This window comes from Poecilia mexicana, unplaced genomic scaffold, assembly GCF_051168715.1.
Source record: "Poecilia mexicana isolate PSO_F unplaced genomic scaffold, ASM5116871v1 scaffold_17, whole genome shotgun sequence".
Taxonomy (NCBI): domain Eukaryota; kingdom Metazoa; phylum Chordata; class Actinopteri; order Cyprinodontiformes; family Poeciliidae; genus Poecilia; species Poecilia mexicana.
Genome location: NW_028263386.1, coordinates 4,550,260 through 4,570,784, shown reverse-complemented (window position 1 = coordinate 4,570,784; position 20,525 = coordinate 4,550,260). Strand labels below are relative to the sequence as shown.

Here is a 20,525-nt window from a genome sequence, read left to right as displayed (position 1 = left end):
AAGATAATTCTTCATGGCATAAAGTAGACTCAGAAGTGTCAGAAACATTCCTCAGAGAAATTGGTCTAAATTCAGATGATAGCACCGTACATTTGCAGCAAATTTATTGTCTGCATATCTTTATATAAATCCCCCTTTCCACTGTATCCCACATTTTTGTTTTTGTAAATATACTAAACATAGTGCTGGAGTTCTGTGCATTCAGGCTGAAGGATGCTGTGAGGATACACAAACCACATAGTATCTGCCGCAACATTTTCTTTTTAAATTCAAGATATTTATGTGTTAAAATCCCATGTATCAGGAGTTTCTGATGCGAGACTCTCATTTCTTTCCCATTTCGACTTCAGCAATTCATCTTTACCATAAAAGCCCAACTACCTTGAGTTGCAGCTCTGATTGGTTGATGTGCTATTTGCATTAATAGGCAATTCCACAGGTGTGCTGTGACTGAATGTGCTGTATGCTGCAAACAAAGAACATGAACAAACAATAATAATGATTGAAGAGTTATTATGCAAGCATAAGTGACATCCTGTACCAATCGTTGTGACAAAAGAACCAAACAAGCATGACTGAAGGTGCTTTGTTGTTTGATTAGCGTGATACATGGAGGTTTGCTGTGTTGTCTGTTATGTTGAGCAGCTTGTGGAACATTATTCTTTCTCCAGTCAGCTGCAGGGCTTTTATGGGAGCCTCTAAAACAGAGCCAGTCTTCTTAATCTGCTTATTCCGTTTCTTTAAGTCACTGGCTCTGATGTGTTCGCTCCAGCAGATGGCTTCAAAGAAAATGGCACTACTTACTGAAGATATACAACATGTTGCTGCAAATGTTGAAGGAATTAAGTTTCACCGAGAAGGTAAATGTGTTCTGTTGCTTTATTTTTTCCCCCCAGGTAATTTCAGGCTTTCACTGCCATGTGGATGAAAATGGTCTTTAGCTTATTCGTGATGTTTCCAAAGTTCCTTCTCTTCTATGTACCTCTCACATTAAAGCTGACCACACAGTGATCAAGTCCTTGCTTATGTTGTATACTAATTGTCTATGATTACATTTTCTGTTAAATGTGATCAATTAACAATGATTTCACAGAAGGCTTTCATTTTGCACGCTTTTTAGATCTTCTCTCTGTCCAGTAGCACAAGATAACGTCCCAAATATCAGACATTTATTGTGTTGGCCGCTGAGTCACTAACATGGTAGGGGTTGAAACCGAAGATGAAATAATGACTTACTTCAGTATCTTTACAGCTTAATGATGATAATCTTTACAAAGTGAAACATACAACAGTTGCTGTTGGCATCAAATAAAAATTTAAGATGTATTTTTAAGAAACAATGAACGCTTTCACTTTCTGTTGCAGGGGATAATGAGTATTTGATCCTCAACAGGCTAGTCAGCATTCTGGCTCCCACAGATTGGTTGTGTGCACATGATCAATCAGTCAATCAATTAGAGATCCTCCTGAGCTCAACTCATTATGTTCATTAAGCACATATCTCCACCAAATCAATTTCTTCCTTTCCAGCCTCCCCTCCTCCACGGTCGCAACCAGAGAGCTGTTAAAGGTTGTCAGGGACAAGATACTAGGTCTGCACAAAACTGGAACGGGATACAGCAACCATCCGCACTAAGCCGCATGAGAAGTTGACAGCTGGTGGTTCAGTTATTGGCAAAAGGTAGGAATAGGAAATTGCCCTCAGCTTTAAGGTTAATGTATTATGATCACAAATGAGGTCAGAAATCAGCCCACAGCTCCGCAGGAAGAGGTTGTTCATGATGTGAACGGGGATCAAAAGTGGTGACACAGAATGAACCTGCAATAGAAACTACATACGAAGGACTCGTCTCAGTTTCTCGGAGAACAAATAAAATATTCAGAGAAGCTTCTGAGGAAGGTCCTGTGGCTTATTTCGCAGTAAATCAAAGAGACTGGATGATATAGCTGAAAAACATAAGCATTTCATATCAGTCTATCTATAATTATTGATTAATGTTTTGCTTTAAATATCCTAAATACTGCCAAATCAGTGACATGACCTTTCTACAGTTTTCACTCCACAATGTTTCTTAAGGAGTTATGAGGCACATTATTGACTAAAAACAAGCTCCTATTTCTTGCTAAAAAACACTAGTAGATTAGTTTCGTCATATTTTAAGTGTACTAAGGTGATCACACAAGACACTAGACCAAAAATACTTGCTATGGTTTTGTATTCTTTGCAGTGTTGGATCTGTTACAGACACAGAAAACCCTCAAGTTCATGAGTGTGATGGTAAGTGAGCCAATACTTTTGGCGATGCAGTGCGTACCATTTAGTTTTACAGAGCTCTCCGTGACATGTTTAACCTTTTCTTTCAGCCTGGATGAGATTCTGGAAAATGTTGAAAGACCAGAAACCTGTGTGAGGAGCGTGGCACAGGATATTGAAGTAGACACTTTACGGGGGATTAGTCATATTGCAGTGCGGAAAGAACTCAAGCATAAAATCAAGCCTCAAAGTAATTGGCAACTAGTTAGGAGATATTTGGAGCTTATTTGACACAGGATCGTTTGCTGCATCTGTTGTGCGAGCCCAGTGGTTGACCTGCCGTATGTCGGAAAAGACGGCAGACTTTGAGCCAACCGAGGCGTTGCATTGGCTTTGAATCAAGCTGAAGACTCAATGAAAACTGGATTCAGTGGCACAGCTCACTGCTTCGCTCATCTATTTGGACAACAGACACCAGGACTGCCTCAGAATCCCAACAGCTGAACACTCTGCTGCTTCCTCATTATAAACCTCGGGGCCTCTTATCGATCCCTCATTATCATGTTTATTGTAAATACTGTATGCGTTATGTAGAGAGCAAGGTTTCATTTGTAGTTCTGACAGCAGTGATTGATGAGCTGTTGTTAACCGAAGAGCCACGTGTGGGAATATTAAGCAGGTGGGGAAGCGTTTGCTGATGGGGGGGGGGGTTGAGAGGGGAGAGAAACCCTGGGAATGGTGTGGGGCAGAGGATGTGTAGCTCAGGTTACCCAGAGAGAAGGGAACATTGAGGGGGGGAATGGGATATTTGGTGTGGTGCAGGGTGCCAGGCCCAAAAAAAGCCAGCAGCAGTGTCTTCTGCACATGTTGGTGGGAGATCCCAGCAGATCCCAGACCGCTGAGTTCGTCATTTACCGTTTAACCTGCAGACGTCTGGACACCAATTATGGGCAGAGGGGTAAGTTCATAACCTTTTTCAAGCAACAAAAAAAAAGAAATGAGAAAAAAAGCGCTTTTTTTAATCACCTGTAAGTTTTAATGTGATAAAGCAGTGGCTTTTGAACCAGACGGAGCAGAAATGGTAAACCGGTCAAAAAGGATCCACACCAATTCAATATTTTCACATAATTTCAATCTTCTACCACAAAGTTCTGCATTTTAATAGGATTTTTTTGGGTCATAAACCAACAAAATGAAGGACATGTAAAGTTCAAGATGCTGGTTTTAAAAAAAAAATAAAACTTAAAACATGTAGCATGTGCTTTCAGTCAAAACTTTGTTGTGCTACGTTGCAACTGTTTTACAACCATTCTAAATCTAAAGACAAATTTTTAATGTAAATTCTTTGAAAAAAGATTAATCTCAGTCAGTTTAGATGAAGAACAGCTGTAAATTAAAAAAAATTAAGACCATCAAACTTGGATTTATTCTTGTGCAAATGTCTTGGTACAGTTGAAATAAGACAAAATTAATTTACAAGTATCTTTTAAAAAGATATAGGAGCTTATTTTTAGTGCGTTTTAAAATGACTGACCTAAAACAAGCTCCTATTTCTTGAAAAGTTACTTATAAGTTAGCTTTGTCTCATTTCAAGTGTTCTAAGATATTTTACCAAAACTTTGTGTTTTTGTGGCGCTTCTTCCATCTTCAACTCTGATAAGCTTCTCTCTGTATTGAAAGATATAAATCCCCGCAGCATGATGCCATCACCACCATGTCTTCCCATGCATGTGGTATGTTCAGGGTGACGTTCAAACACAGTTCAGGATTTTAAAAATATGCAAAAATAAAGTCAAGTTTTGATCTCATTTGACCAAAGTAAGCTTTATCTCTATTTTCCTGTCCCATAATCTCCAACCTGAGCAGTGGATCAGCTTTGTTTTAACCTTCATGTTGTTGTTTGTCCTCTAGCTTTATTTAGTTGCATACAAAGTAAATAGAAATCCAAGTTTGTGGTTGTGGCATGGCAAACTACTTTTACGAGGCCCTGTTTGTATGTTGTGCTCCAAACATGTTTAAGGGGAATGAAGTCTGTGAGCATTCTTTAGCAACAAAAGCCCCCATCTCAGGATGATGGCCCTCCTCCTCAATAAGTTTTGTTCCTCCTCGCTTGCTGTTTATCTGCGTTATTTTGTAATTTTCCCTGTATTCTCTCCATCAGGCCTCATTCCATTTAGCTTTATGGGAGGACAGCCTGGTAATCTTCCTCGTGCACAGTGGGGGGAAATTGCTATGCCAGACACATTTCAGGCTCTCCACCGGCTCGGCGCTCCCTCTTTGGCTCTTTTTTTGATTAGTTTTTCACCGTGTCACTCACGTGCACGCTCTCCCCTCACATTCTCCCGCCGTATCCCTCCTTCACTGCTGCACTGACATGCACACGTGCTTGCTAAGAGGAGACTGACAGCGGCAGATGATTTCCATGATGCGCCATTCTTCCAACTGTTCCCAACTCACACGCACACACACACACACACACACACACACGCTCGCAAATGAGAAGCTTCCACTGTGGCAAAAAAAAAAAAATAAAAAATATATATATATATATATATTTTCCATATTCCGTGAATGGTTTGCCAATAGTGCTGGGAGATTGAAATGAAACGGCATGCACAAGTTCATTGTGCTTGTAATATACTGCCATGAATGTAAATGTCCTTGGTTTAGGCTGCTGTTTGTTGCATCTGTGTTTTTCCACAGTGGGGGGCAGAAAGCGGAGGGAAGAGGAAGAAGAAGGATAAGGATCTGGACGAGCTGAAGAAGGAGGTGGCCTTGGTGAGAAAACATGCCGTCCCTGTGCCGTGATTGATTTAATCTCCACTGCTCCCAAATGATCTCCAAATAGCACTACGTCACAGACACCAGATTATTTAACAAGGCTATAAATGAAAACGGTGGCCCGTAAACAAAATGGCAATCCAACTTTTGCTGTGCAGTCGGCTGCAGACGAGCCACAACGCCGGCCTGTTTCTCCTCTATCTGCTCAGCCTCCCTCTGGCTGCTCCGCTTTGTACTCAGAAAGACTCTGAATAATTTGTGGGCCACCAGCAGCCTGGCGCCGGGTTTCTGCCGTTTGCAGAGCCGCAGTTCTTTGAGGTGCTGTCAAAAAGCCACCAAGCGATACCCATGAAAACTGGGTTAAGTTTTACTTCTTGCACCACGTGTGATAAAGTAACTCCTGTCAATAATAAAGTAGGCCTGCACCTGATTAAAGGGGAAAATCCCTTTGAAACTGTCAACAGTGAGTTTTGTGATTGTCACATTTTACCTTCATCACTCTGCTTCATATACAACCCCTGGCAAAAAGTATGGAATCACCAGTGTTGGATGAGCAGTCATTCAGACATTTCATGCTGTAAAACAAACTCGGATCAAAAACATGATACAATATTAAGGTCATTCCAAAGTGCAACTTGTTGGCTTTCAGGAACACTCAAAGAAATGAAGAGAAAACATTGTGGAAGTCAGTGAATGATACTTTTATTGACCAAACACAGGGAAATAAATATGGAATCACTCAATTCTGAGGAAAAAAGTATGGAATCATGAAAAACACATAAACAAAAGACCATTCAAAATACATCACTAGTATTTAGTTGCACCATCTTTGGCTTTTATAACAGCTTTTAGTCTCTGAGGCATGGACTTGATGAGGGACAAACTGTATTTGGTGCCTACTCTCTTTGATAGCAGTTGCCAGATCAGCTTTGCAGGTTGGAGCCTTCTTGTGGAACATTTTTTTCAATCTCCACCACAGGTTTTCTATTGGGTTGAGATCTGGACTATTTGCAGGCCATGACATCGACTGAATGTGTCTTTCTTCAAGGAATGCCTTCACTGTTTTTGCCCTATGGCACGATGCATTGTCATCTTGGAAAATCATTTCATCATCTCCAAACATCTGTTCAATTGAAGGGATGAGAAAACTGTCCAAAATGTCAATGTAAACTTGTGCATTGATAGAAGAATTAACCACAGTCATCTCCCCAGTGCCTTTGCCTGACATGCAGCCCCATATCATCAAGGACTGTGGAAATTTGGTTGTTTTCTTCAGGCAGGCCTCTTCATAAATCTCACTGGAACGGCACCAAACAAAAGTTCCAGCATCATCACCTTGTCCAATGCAGATTCTTGACTCATCACTGAAGACAACTTTCATCCAGTCATCCACAGTCCATGATTGCCTCTCCTTAGCCCATTGGAGTCTCGTTCTTTTATGTTTAGGTGTCAATGCTGGTTTTCGTTTAGCTTTCCTGTATTGAAATCCCACCTCCTTTAGGCGATTTCTTACGGTTCGGTCACATACATTGACTCCAGCTTCCTCCCATTTATGCTTCATCTGTTTAGTTGTACTTTTTTGGTTTTCAAGACAAATGACCTTTAGTTGTTTGTCTTGACGCTTTAATGTCTTTCTTGGTCTACCAGTACGCTTGGCTTTAACAACCATTCCATGCTGTTTGTGTTTGGACCATATCTTGGATACAGCTGACTGTGAACAGCCCACATCTTTAGCAACCATGCGTGAAGGGTTACCTTCTTCAAGAAGTTTCACAATCCTCTCTTTTGTTTCAAGGGACATTTCTCTTGTTGGAGCCATGGTTCTCACCACTCCACTTCGTCCAGCAGCCCTCCAAGGTGTCATGACTGCAGGTGTTTTGAACTGCACACTAACGGGCACATCTAATCTGGGGCAGGTGTCCATTTAGGGAAAGGAAATAGACTGGGTGTGTCCTTTTTTCTACCTCCAATTTGAGTGATTCCATACTTTTTTCCTCAGAATTGAGTGATTCCATATTTATTTCCCTGTGTTTGGTCAATAAAAGTATCATTCACTGACTTCCACAATGTTTTCTCTTCATTTCTTTGAGTGTTCCTGAAAGCCAACAAGTTGCACTTTGGAATGACCTTAATATTGTATCATGTTTTTGATCCGAGTTTGTTTTACAGCATGAAATGTCTGAATGACTGCTCATCCAAGACTGGTGATTCCATACTTTTTGCCAGGGGTTGTACTTCTTTATTTAGTTCTTCCCATTTCCGTTGTTTTTACACAGTAAATCCCTTTAATCACTTCTAGCTGCTGGTGGATCAATACTGGCTATAGCCCAATATAAATAACAGCTAAATGTTTTGAGAACACAAGGTCGTTCAGATGAGTTTTGGCCAAATTACTTCCTGCCGACTGAGGTTTCTGTTAGTAAAGAAAGTGAAAGATTTTTTTTTATGCTGGGTAAGAAAAAACAAACACTGTTTATTTTGTAAGATTGACGCAATTCCCAGAGATGATTGCTGATTAATGTCTTACTGCGAACTTCTAAATTCAAAAGACCCCCAAAGATGACATGATTACGGGTTATTTGTGGAATATTACCAACAAAACTATTCCGTTGCAAAACCATCAAATCCTACCTGATAAAGAGAAAAGGATTATCCATTTACTGGAAGAGGCTTTTATTTTTTTTATTGATGTAGTGACAAGGCACCAAGCTGAGTTTCTGGGCTGTGGAAAACCAAACTGGTTCCTTAGAGTTTTTATGAGACAGTGCAGCTGTTAGGAGTACTTATGGGCAGCCAGTATATCACACGGCAGAAACAGCAATCAGGGAGATTCCAGTTTGGAGAAACACAGAGGAGTTCTTATAAAGGAGTCAAGCTAAAAGTTTCTAAGAACAGAAACTGTTCAATATAGATTTTCTTTTGTATCTAAAATAACTGAAAATTATCCTAACATTTTGAGTCTGCCTTACTATTTGGTCGTACGCCATTATACAACCCATACTTTCCTGGAACTTAGAGGCTCCTTTCCAGAAATAACGAGGTATTTTCTGGAGTTTACTGAGCACTTTCATAAAACCTACTGGCTATCTTGCCAGAAGGATAATTATGGTAATTAATGGTACTCCAAAGACACTTTCTTTGAGCTTTTATGCAAATGTCTGGTTACTTTCCTGGTCACTACTTGCTAGTCACATTCAGGAGGAGGCCGTGCTTTCAGGTGGCTAACAATAGAATAAGTTCCTGGAACATATCGGTTATTTTCCAAAAACCTTCTTGGAGCTTACTGGTTACTTTCCCAGAACTGGCCACATACTTTAAAGAACCAAACTGCAGCACAAGGTGATTTACATTAAGGTTCATTCCCTGAAACTTGGAGGTAGATTTTATGGAACTTTTTATGAATAGGGCTTTTCTGTACAATATGCTGGTACATAAGCAGAAAGTTTTCAAGAACTTTCCAAGTTCTTGAAAGTACATAGTAGCTCCTGGTGAACTTAGAACACAACAGTAATTGAGTTCCAGTAATTGCTAATTTGTCCACGGTTATCGTCTAGTCAGGTTAATTAACAATCAGTCATGATGTTCTCAGGTTGGAAAATCAAAGGAACGTCTCTTTGTTGAGTCACGCTAAATGAAAATTTGATCATGTTTTATGCTTTCTCATTTTTCAAATACACAGTTTCAAGTTTTAACAGGTGGTTTTTAAAATTGTTTCTGTAATGACTTCAGCTGCAGTGACTAAAATATGCTGGTTCTGAAAGTCCATCAGGAGTTTCTCTATTTTCAAAGCTCTTCAACGTGTTTGAACACTTTCAGTAATTTACAGACATCTGCGCTATTGACTGTTAAACTTTCATTCTTTATTTAAAATTTTTTTCCTCAACTTTCCTAATGTGAGGAAAAAAGTTTGAAGCAGCACGATTTCTTAAATTTTCCTTCAATTTATCCAAGTTTGGTAAAACAACTTCAACCATTAGTTCTCATGGTTGTGCCACTGACCTTCTGTCTATGTTTGGTTTTAAACAATGGGAATTGCATTTTATCAACAAAAGGCCCTCATAAAAACCTGAGTGTGCAATAAAACCTGATTGCCTGCACATCATTTCACCAGATGGAAGAAGAAACGTTCTGCTAATTCCTGCAGAAAATGGCGAATATTTGTCAGGAGGGTTTTCTTTACAGCAGCCATTTGTACTTAAATGGAAAGTGATTAAATGTCACCAGAGTGAGTTTGTGCTCTATTTAAGTTCTTCTATAAAGTGAAAACAATCATCCCAGCTATGTTTTAAAGCTTATGTGTGTATATATATATATATATATATATATATATATATATATATATATATATATATATATATATATATATATATATATATATATATATGTGTGTGTATCTTGCTGTGTGAAATCCAGATTTTAGGCTCAGTTCAACAATGGATGATGCAAATAATTTTTTTTTCTACATGTAAGCATCATATTTACTTTTTACCCCAGATTGAGCCAGATGTTCACTTCAATGTGCACAGAAAATTTTGATGTTAGGTGTTTTCAACCCTGCTTCAGACAGCCAATATTTTCCTGTTTAATCTGATTTTCACAGCTGTTATTTAGCCAAAACCAGCTTTCTTTGACCAAATTCTGCAAAATAAGTTCTTATTTTCATTGTCAGTCACTCCCTCACTCAGCCTGGATACAAACATTCTTTTCATCAACAGAGGACAGGATTTAAATTATTTCCAGAAATGATAACAATCAGTGAAAAACAGCAATATACTGCCAAGAACAAAATGTCACTTTGACCCGTTCTCCAGCTGCGCTTTCAGATAAACAAAATTGTCCCTTTGACTTTGTAAACATGTGACTCATTCTGGATTAGAATACATTCACAAAACACAATCATTTTACAGGAGCGTGCATTTCTGTACATTTGGAGAGCTTGCCTTATGCATAATATCATAAGCTGTCGTTCTTGAATGCAGCAGACATACATTTGCAGAAAACAAAGCTCATGCATTCTGCACAATGAGATGCGGTGGGGTCGGACATCTTTGACCTCTCTGATCTGTCATGAGACATGAATCATTTATTTGAATCCTCCAGCCCCGGTTGGAAACTGAGAATAAAGCATTTTTCAGTAAGACGGGGCAGCAGTGGGGCTTTGCTTTTTCTGCAGCAGCCATACAGCTTCAGATCACATAGTATATAACACCGAATGACTCCTTATAGAATCATAACTAGTTTTCATTTCATGCTTTGCCAAATACAGACTGTGTTTGTGTTCAGCCGAAGCACAAGTTACAAAGAAATACTTTATCCTTACAGGATGACCATAAAATATCTGTGGATGAAGTGGGAAAACGCTATGGAGTGGACCTGACACTGGTAACGGCACACACACACACACACACACACACACACACACACACACACACACACAGGCCGCCTGTATTTTCACTTACACACAAGCACACAATAAGGAGCTGCTGTAATATCCCACATAAAGATGTAATCTGTGCTTGCCTTCCCTGGAAGGCAACATGCAAACTGAGACCAAGCGCTTCTTTGGTTGATTTCGACCCACTGCAGCGTGCCCGGCTCACCTGGGCTCTCCTTCATCTTTAATCCCTCACACACACAAACAAACTTGCATTCTTTGATGCAAAAAAAAAAAATCCTACTATCACATACATGGACAGATACAAACACATCACAAAGCCTTTTTGCTGCAGCCACATTTGCTGCTTGCCATTCGGGTTGATATTGCAGCTTTGCAGGTGAAGTGAAGCAGATTTTTATCTTGGTTAGATTATGGAAAAATAGAGTCACTGGGAGCGCAGGTAAAGGTTCAGGCAGCACAAATGAATTCAGTGCGAGTTCCTAGAAAGTCTAATAACATTTTTTTTATTCCAGATATTTACAGTATATAAAGAGATTTTATGTAAATCAGACCATGACATCTGAGTAAAATGTTCAATAAAGTCCCAGCTAAGGAACTTTTACAGGCAGAGTCACCTAGTTTATTATGCTTATTGTGTTAAATAGGCCAGGCAGGAATACTTGATGTTCTGCAGCTGAAGCAGTAAAATTGCCTTTAAGCCATGGTAAAAACTGGGCCGTTGTGTTGTAAAAAGATATCCACTGCAAGCAGAAGGACATTCATCCCTAAAAATTGCTCTCCCTCAGGGCCTGACCAACGCCAGAGCTGCAGAAGTTCTGGCCAGGGACGGTCCGAATGCGCTGACTCCGCCTCCCACCACCCCAGAGTGGGTCAAGTTCTGTCGTCAGCTGTTCGGCGGCTTCTCCATCCTGCTGTGGATCGGCGCTATCCTCTGTTTCCTGGCCTACAGCATCCAGGCTGCTACGGAGGACGAGCCGGTCAATGACAACGTGAGAAAATGCATGTAAAAGCATTTAGCACGTTATTCACACTGCTGGAGACGCAGCTCTGCCAGAGCTTACGTCCTGTTTACAGATGTACTGACGCCTACTTCATGCTCTAATTTAGGGGCGTCCCCATCAGAGATCCGAGATTTTGTATGATGCATACCAAGACTATTGTAGACAGAAAAAAAAGGAGTAAACATCCGCAAAAAATAAAAAATCTAGAAAAAACACAAGGAAATGTCTGAGTTTTAAAACTCAAAAATGTGTTCTAAAAAATACAGGAATTTTCAAGAAAAAGTGAAAAAAAGTTCCAAAAGTGGACAATATTTGACTTTAGAAACTCAAAAAATCTCCAACTTCTGAGACTCAGACAATTTTTCAGCTTTTGTGTGTGTGTATATATATATATATATATATATATATATATATATATATATATATATATATATATATATATATATATATATATATATATATATATAATATTTATGCAGCAGTTTAGTTTTAGTCGCACAGGTGTGTTGTTTTGAGATAAGTCTGATAACTGCAGATACTGTTCCTATTTGGAATAACAAAATTTTTAGAATAAATATACATATATATTTGATCCCTTATTGGTATTTAATGCCTGATCCAGTCTGAACCACGTGATCGGATCAGCATGTCCCTATTTATGGTTACATTCTTTTTCTCCAAGCTACATTCATCTTGTTCAGACAAATCCTTGCAAGTTGTGTTTTATTGAAGTTCTGAAGGATAAGAAACTATTCTCACTGTGCAGTGATAACATGCTATACACATTATGGCTGCAGTCAGGTGAACTGAAGAACACTAATTATCTCCTCATCACAGCAGCTGTCTGTGGGTGAAATATATTTGTTACATTCGACAACAGCCAGATTGCAAAAAACAGACAACCGAGTCAGCGCATCTCCAAAACTGCTTGCTCTTGTGGGCTGTTCCTGGTCTGCAGGGTTTACATCTGTCAAGCAGTTCAAGGAAGAAACGGTGGGTCACCGATGCACGTAGAGAGCAAAGGCTGGTCTGCGCAGCAAAACAAATGAACTCGAAGTCGGTGCTCCAAACAACACATTACAGTTTCCGTGAGGCTATATAGTCACAGACCAGTCTGGGTTTCCATGCCAACCTCTGCCCACCAACAGTGGGCATCTGAACATTTGAATCAGTCCAGAAAGGAAAGGAAGAAGGTGGTCTGGTCTGATTGTGATGAATTAGGTTTCATTTGACATCATATGAATGGCTGGATGCATGTGCACCGCTTACCTGAGAACTCGGGATGCATGGGAAGAAAAACACGCCTGCAGAGGCAATACAGTGGCTCGTTCTGCAGGGAAAAGCTTGAGTTATGTATCACACTTACCATACTTGCAAACCACCTACCTAAGCATTGTTGTGGGCCATTTAAACAATATTCCCTGATGGCTGGGGCCACTTTTAGCTGGATAAAAGATCCTGACACAAAATAAAAAATATCTCAACAACGGGTTTGAGGTGTTGACTTTACCTCCAAATGACTCAGACCTCGATGACATAACGCATCTGTTTGATTTACCCAGGCTCACCTTACAACTTCCACGACAAAAACTGTCTCATGCTAACATCTTGTTGCTGCCGCAGCTCATATCTCCACAGGTTTATTGGAGTGGATGGTTTAACATGTGGAGGCTGTTTAGCAAAACAGGGACCAACACACCATCAGACAGGGGATGTGAAGCTTCAAGGCAAAACTATCAACTTTGAGTTTAGTTTTAACAACCTGGTTATATTTTTTAAAAATTACAGGTTTTTATTTATTTGTAAAATGATAAATTATCTTCTGAGATGTTATTTCTTGTTTAATTTCCTAAAAAAATCATAAATCTACTCAAATAAATTGCTCAAAGTTGCGTGAATGGACATTATAGTTTCTGCTCAGTTTTATGAACAATAAAACTACCAGACATTAAACATTTATATACAAAATCAGACCGTTACATTTTCTGCACAAACTTATCAGTCTAGTCCAACCCTGAGGCTTACGAAGCTTTTTCTATCTAAAACTAATGAAATTGGATGAACAACACCATAAATCCAGTAAAAATAAAAAATGAAGCACTATATTTCTTTCCAGTAGTGTTTAGTTCTGCCATCTTAAGTGAAGAAACTGTAGCTCCAGCATGAGCTAAATTATCCCAGGATAAATTAGTTTATTAATGACACAAATGCTTATATCAGCAAGATGCTGTTCTTCAAAATATAATACAATAGAATAACTTTGCACTAAAATAGTTTGGTTATTAAACAAGCCTCCCTGCTGTCAGGAACCATCACTTACTCAACATATTTAGAGGATTATGGAACAAAATTGCTTGACGATTATAACAATATACCATAATACCTTCACTTGTGGAAAGTTTCTCCCATTAAATGCAACATTTTTAGCTCTCCATGCATGAGGTGCAGCTCCTGGGTGTATGATGTTCTCTATATGCTGCCGGGTTAGTGAGAGCAAACGTGCGAGCTTTGCAGTCTCCAAAATCCATCTGCAAATGAGCGCTCTCTATTAGTTTGCAGAAAATAACATATTTTGCTATGCTTGACCATCCTAAAAACTTTTAGAAGAGAGCTCATTCAGTGTGGTTATAAATAAAATTGGCAAATTGGCAGAAAACCTCAACAATGCTTTTTAAATTTGCTTCTGTTACTGTCAGTTATATACCAAATGATGTGTTTTTGTATTTTATAAAGTATTTTAAGTGGCATTAAAAGAGAAAAACAATCAAAAGTAAACTATTAAAAAAACCCACAATAACTGAACATTTCATGATTCATCTTAAAATGAAATTGGTTTATAATGTGAATATTTGAAGGCAAAAAGGGGCAATTCTTCAACTTTAATGTGTATTCAAGCCAGATGTAAATGCATAGCCCCGCCCCCAGAACATTTTTCAAAACGTACCCCAAAAGTGGGCGGAGCCAAGATACATGGAGGGGCGTGGTCAAGTGTTGGATGAGCAGAAGGGATTGGCTGTTGTCAACTTAATGACCTTATCTATTTAGTAACTTTTCAGACGGAAAAGGAGTAAAAAACAAAATTAAGTGACTTTTTTCTGTGTTATTGAAGATTTCGTATTATTGAACACATGAAACATGAATTTTGACAGCATATCAGCTAAAAATATCTTTATTTATGATTGTATTTTGATATATAATAACTATTAATGGCTAAAAACAAACAGGACTTAACCAACCGCAAACACAAATGGACAGATTATTTACTTTTTATGGTAAGTTTATAGATTATGTTTTTTTGTCTTCAGGATTAGCACAAAATTTTAATGCACACCATTTTATTTTTGCAGTAAATCTTAGTTTGTTTTTCTTTACATTCTGTGTTGCAGCGCTGCCCTTTGTTCAACACACACTCCTCTCACAGGAGACTAATAAAAACATGTTGATGTGACTTTGACTAAACATAAGCTGGCAATATGATACCCCAGGAAAATTACATCATTATGAATAAAAGATGTAAATATCCCATATTAACTTAAAGTGGAGTGTGATGGGTAGCTCTTCTCTTCTAATGATTACAAAATAACATACTTGGAGGCATTCAGCAGCTTCACTTTTTCCTACATCTCTCAATAAAGATTGCCTCTTGGATTTTTTTTGTTGTTATTATTTAAAGGCTTTATAATCACTGGAGGCCTTTACTGAACAGTTTTGACAGGAAAGAGAATTAGACGATACGCAGCAAACGGGCCAAAGCTTTGAACCCAAAGCAACGTCATCCTGGTGCCCCTGCTTTAAAAGTTTTCCTGGTTTTGACTGTGTGTAGGGTGAAAACTGTCCCTGATTCCTCCCCATTCCCCAATGAGAGTCATGTAAAAACAACAAATTCCTGGCACACCCTTGGAAAATTACTCATGCCAACCATGGAGCAAATAAACTAATCGCCACTCATTCTGCACCTTATGGCTCTGAGTCATAATAGTCATAATGCAATCATCATTCAGTTCTGACTACTCTCCAGTCAGCATTAAACCCTTGCATAACATACAGTAGACACAGCCGTGCACGCTCACGATAACCTTTATCTCCCTGCGATTAAATCTCCCCGTTCAGTTCTGAGTGTGTAGAGCTGGATGCTCTGGTGAGCTGCTTCAAAGCCCTCACTGACAGCAGCTTTGACACTTTGTAAAATTCAGACAGTTATTTAAGATTAAAATCATCTCCCACAGAGCCTCGCATATGCCTATTGTCAGATAAAAGCTTATTATCTAGTGATAAAAGTGTTCTGACATTTTCCGGTGTTTGAAATTGTCCTTAAATTGGATAATTATTTGCACAGTTTTAAGTTTCATGTTTAGATGTTTGCATATCGGCTGTTTCATGCCTAAAATGTTCAAACTCACCTGCTGGGACAGATGTAGCACCTACGTTTCTGCACAGCAGGTGAGCGAAAGCAGCTTTCCTCCACAGCAAGTAGAGGGGAAAATAAAGAGGAAAAATCTGCAAATACCATGAGGGACAAAACAGAAGCAGAAGCTGGAAAGAAAACACTATGTTTGTGGCAAATGCTAACTGTGACAGGGGATTTTCTGAGGATACAGATTTATTTCCTGGTTCAGAACATTTGCACATCCACAGTAAAAGAAAAAAAAAGTCTTTCAAGGGGGAAACAGCAAGAATGTTCTGTTATTGCACTCAAATAAAAGCAGAACCATGGAAAAAAGCAAACTTCTCATGGTTTAAGACTTTTATTTTCCAGCAGTCCAAGGCAGAGAGTGCACCAGCTGGAGACGCTTTTATCCAGACTGACTGGCTGTCTTGTTTGCATCAGTGAGAGATGAACCCGTAGAAGCTTTTTCGCAGCATTGCTGAAAATAGATACCAAAAGCAAAACAACAATATGCCAGAACATCTCTCTGAAAATGATACAAGACTACAAAGCAACAGTCACTCTCTTGGTGGCCCAACGGATCACAGTTTCAGACAGATGCTCTCTTGGACTAAAGCTGAATGTCAAGATGACAAAAATTCAGTTCTACAGGTGCTTGTGAACTTCTGTAGCTGCAGTGACTTGTATAAATGTTGATATCCCTTTGAACTAAAATGTTTTCTTCTGGGATTTTAATTGACAACCAAACATAAAAATGTGGATAATTCTGAAGTGAAAGGAAAATGATGATCATCACATTTTTCATAAAAAATCTATTCAATCCCTCTTGATCTTACTTTTAGATTGAACCAATTCAATTAAAAAGTTCCCTTTATAAACTTTTGTTATTTTACTCAGAAAATACGGTTTATTTAGGGAGGTGTGAATGCATAATTCACACTTCGACCAAACTTTCATTTGGTCGAAGTGAACTCTGGTGTGGTTCGAATGTGTATGTGAATGGCAAGCTGACCAGATCTCTGGTCAGCTTGGCCAGAGATCTGGTCAGCTCCAAAAACAGGAAGCAGACTACAACGCATGGCATCCTGGGTAAATGCCAGTAAAACAAATGTGAAAGTCTAGAGCAGTGGTTCTTAACCTTTTTTTTTGAGGTACCGAACCCCCAAGTTTCATATGCGCATTCACCGACACCCCCCCCCCCACACACACATAATATAATTTGCAGTATTCTGATTTATTAATGTAATTATATTAGTTGTAATGCCTCCCCCACGCCACTAGAGGCAGTACCAACCCCAAAAAGATGTGACTAAGGAGCAGATTTAGAAGTACACCGAAAGTTACAGAATTTGGTAAAAACTGAGCTTTACTGAAGTAATTAAAGACACAAGTTCAAATCCATGTTGAGAGTGGAACTCCTTCCCGCAGCTCTGATTGGCTCAGCAATGTAACGTGATCCTCTGCAGCAAGTGATGGCAAAACGGGGCGTCATCACGACTTTACACAGGTGTGTCTTTACCTCCGCGGCAGAGGCTTCGCCGAACCCCTGAGACCGACTCATCGAACCCCTGGGGTTCGATCGAACCCAGGTTAAGAACCACTGGTCTAGAGCTAGGAGAAATAGCTTGAGGTCATTTACCAAAGACCAAAGAGAAATCACACAACCGCTAAGATCTGAAACTACTCTTTTTGTTTACATTTTGTGACGAAGAATGTTGTGCTCTTCTTCAGGGGTTTTGTGTCGTTTCATTCAGTGATTCTTGGTGCAGCGCCCCCACAGGTGAGGAGGGGAAAGATGTTTTTCAAAGAGTTTAGTTCATTTGACACACTGCAGTGTGAATGCAAACCACACCAGCTGAATATGTAACAAATGTTGCAGAATGCAGCTGTTCTGTGGTGACCTTAAAAATGAGAGAACACTGGGAATAAGAAGCATCATGAAGTCGCACCAGACAGGTCAGGGATGAAGTTTTAGTTAGATTATAGAACAATATCCCAAGCTTTGAAAATTACAGAGTAATGTTTAATCCTTAATCCATCACCTCAAAACGAACAGAGTGACACGACTGCAAATCTACTAAAACATGACCATCTACCTAAACAAACAGGCTGATAAAGGAAAACATTACACTTAGAAGAAGCCAAGAGAACCACACATCAGGTGGGACAATCTTTAAAAATATAACTTTAAGGCAAAGCAACATACCTGTACTGGTATGGTGGGAACATCATGCTGTGGAAATGTTTTTCTTCGGCTGGAGACAAAATTCTAAGAGTAAAATTGGTAAAACCCAGCAGAACATCTGAGTTTTGGAGCACCCCTTAACCTTTTAGCAGGACAACAATCCCAAACATTCAACCAGAGTTACAATAGAACGACTTAGAGGTACATTCATGTGTTATAATGACCCAAAGTCCACATCTTAATCCAGTAAAAACCATTCAATCTGACTGAGCTTAAGCTCTTTTGACAAGAATAGTGGGGAAAATTCATTCTCCAGTGAAAAACAGGCTAAGACATCCCTCAAAAGACCTGTGGCTGCAACAAAAGGTGGTTCTGTGTCCCTCAGGGGGGTGAAACTGAATGGACAAAACACTTTTCAGAGTTTTATTTGCTAAAAAACATTTACTTCACTTCATTCTTGTGCACAATACTGTGTTGGTCTAAAATCCTGATAAGTTTGGAGTATTAATGTGACAAACTCTGGTGGTGGTCAAAGATTATGAATACTTTTGCAAGGATTAGATTTCTCTTTAGCATTAAGTTCTGAGTAATTTAGAGATGCTTTCTGTGCTCCAACATGCCTGAAATGAAGTCCATTAAGCGGGTAATGACGCCGCGTCCCCTGTGGCTCGCCTCCGTTCTCTTCCAGCTGTATCTGGGCGTGGTGCTGGCTGCCGTGGTGATCATCACCGGGTGCTTCTCCTACTTCCAAGAGGCCAAGAGCTCTCGCATCATGGACTCGTTCAAGAAAATGGTGCCACAGGTACGGTGATGCATTAGGTGGCTGGTGTAGTCTCAGAGCTTTCTGAATCAATAAGCTATCCCTCAAGTAGGGCTTACAGACTCACTTGAGTGGAAACCTAATAAGCTTGCACAAAGGAAAATAAATGTTTGAGCCAACTCTGGATTGTGAGTGTGTTTGCATAAAAACTCCCCTCTCGTTATCCACCTCCAGCTCTTCGATTGCCTAATTCTTTAATCTATTTATGCTCTTTTCCCTCCCTTTCCTTTGCCTCTTTCCCTTACCTATCTTTTCCGTCTTCCTCCTTTTCTTCCATATCAGCTTTTAATATACTACTACCCCCTCTGGCAGCTCTTTTTTAACATCTCTCTCCTCATCTTACTAAATCCTCTCTCTGTGCGAGATTCCCTGTCTCCTCCTGACAGTTTTTCTTCGTCTTTATCTCCATGCCAGCAAGCGATGGTTATTCGCGAGGGGGAGAAGTTGCAGATCAACGCAGAACTTGTTGTCTTGGGAGACCTGGTGGAGGTTAAAGGTGGAGACCGGGTTCCTGCTGACCTTCGGGTGATCTCTTCTAGCGGATGTAAGGTATTGGACTGAAGGTCAGGTTTCACAGGTAGTCCTAGTGGTGCGATGGCGTCATTAAACTTAAACTGGGTCTGTTGTTTAAGGGTTAATTTGAGAAACTCCAAGGTTTGACGGCTTAAGTTGAGTGGATGTTTTAACATATTTAGTCAGGGAGCATTTTGACCATCTCATAGTTTGATAACCTTGAGTATAAGGATAATACAACCCAAATCTGCTTTCTTTTAATCTACATGTGATCTATGTCTGACTTTTTCAAGGCAGTCTGAACGGTCTAATTTCAATCTTTTCACCCCTCAATAAGTCCGATCTGTGCCACCTCCATATGTGGTGCTAATTCAGATACGTATCCGATTGTTTTCAAAACGTCTGAAGTTGTATTTTACCTGACTTTTATTTCATTGATAAGAGAAGTGTCATAATTCTGCAGAGGTCAGATGTGGAAAATCAGGACTTAAACAGTGGATAAAAATTATGATTATGAACTTAAGAGAGAATCTGTGTCACTAAACGCTCAAATCAAAGTCAGACATTTCTTGCTCTGACTAGCAAACAAACGTCTACAGAGGTTACAGTCAATGCTCCACCAAAAGCCGTTGTTTTTAGTTGTAAGTTCTTTTTATTAGCTTTCTTCATCTTATCATTTAACAACACTGTCGGCTCCCATTGCTGGATAAACATTAAAATCAATTCACAAACGCTTCCATCATAAACAGAGCGCTGCTCTGTGACGTCATCGTTCTTCTTCCTCACATTCAGGTCGCGTTGGGCTTGTAAACTGTTCACACTGAAGCCTCATTGTGGTTGAGTTTAATTAGCAGAATGAACGACCACACACAAAACACCAATTTCAACAAAAAATTGGAATTGGACATAAAATTTTATAAGTGATATGGACTTATATGCAGAAATTTCACCTTTCCAGAAGGCCTTCACCGTGACAACTTAGCTGAAGTAATCTATCTGACCCCGCGGACGATGTTTTGTTCTGCTAGTTTACAAATCAATAAGCTTTTGAAATGATTGCATCCTTGTTTTTTCTCTCCTTAATATTTACATGCTGGCAACCTTGAGCACAAATTACCTTTGGGCAGTGATGTATGTTATCTGGTGTCCTACTGAGCACTTGAGAAAAAAAGGGTATAAAATAAAT

The 20,525-nt window shown here is 39.4% G+C and overlaps 1 protein-coding gene across 1 annotated transcript in view; it reads left to right on the top strand.

The window, feature by feature from the left end:
* Positions 1-539: 539 nt before the first annotated feature.
* The window catches only part of atp1a2a (ATPase Na+/K+ transporting subunit alpha 2a), a 69,460-nt gene continuing 49,474 nt past the window's right edge, over positions 540-20,525 (top strand). Inside the window, exons 1-10 of the mRNA XM_088015068.1 lie at positions 540-860; positions 1,531-1,681; positions 2,229-2,278; positions 2,365-3,212; positions 4,416-4,451; positions 4,958-5,032; positions 10,358-10,417; positions 11,219-11,422; positions 18,695-18,808; positions 19,241-19,375. Coding sequence (XP_087871194.1) covers positions 3,201-3,212; positions 4,416-4,451; positions 4,958-5,032; positions 10,358-10,417; positions 11,219-11,422; positions 18,695-18,808; positions 19,241-19,375 — 636 coding nt within the window. The 5' untranslated portion in view covers positions 540-860; positions 1,531-1,681; positions 2,229-2,278; positions 2,365-3,200. The remainder of the gene's footprint in view (positions 861-1,530; positions 1,682-2,228; positions 2,279-2,364; positions 3,213-4,415; positions 4,452-4,957; positions 5,033-10,357; positions 10,418-11,218; positions 11,423-18,694; positions 18,809-19,240; positions 19,376-20,525) is intronic.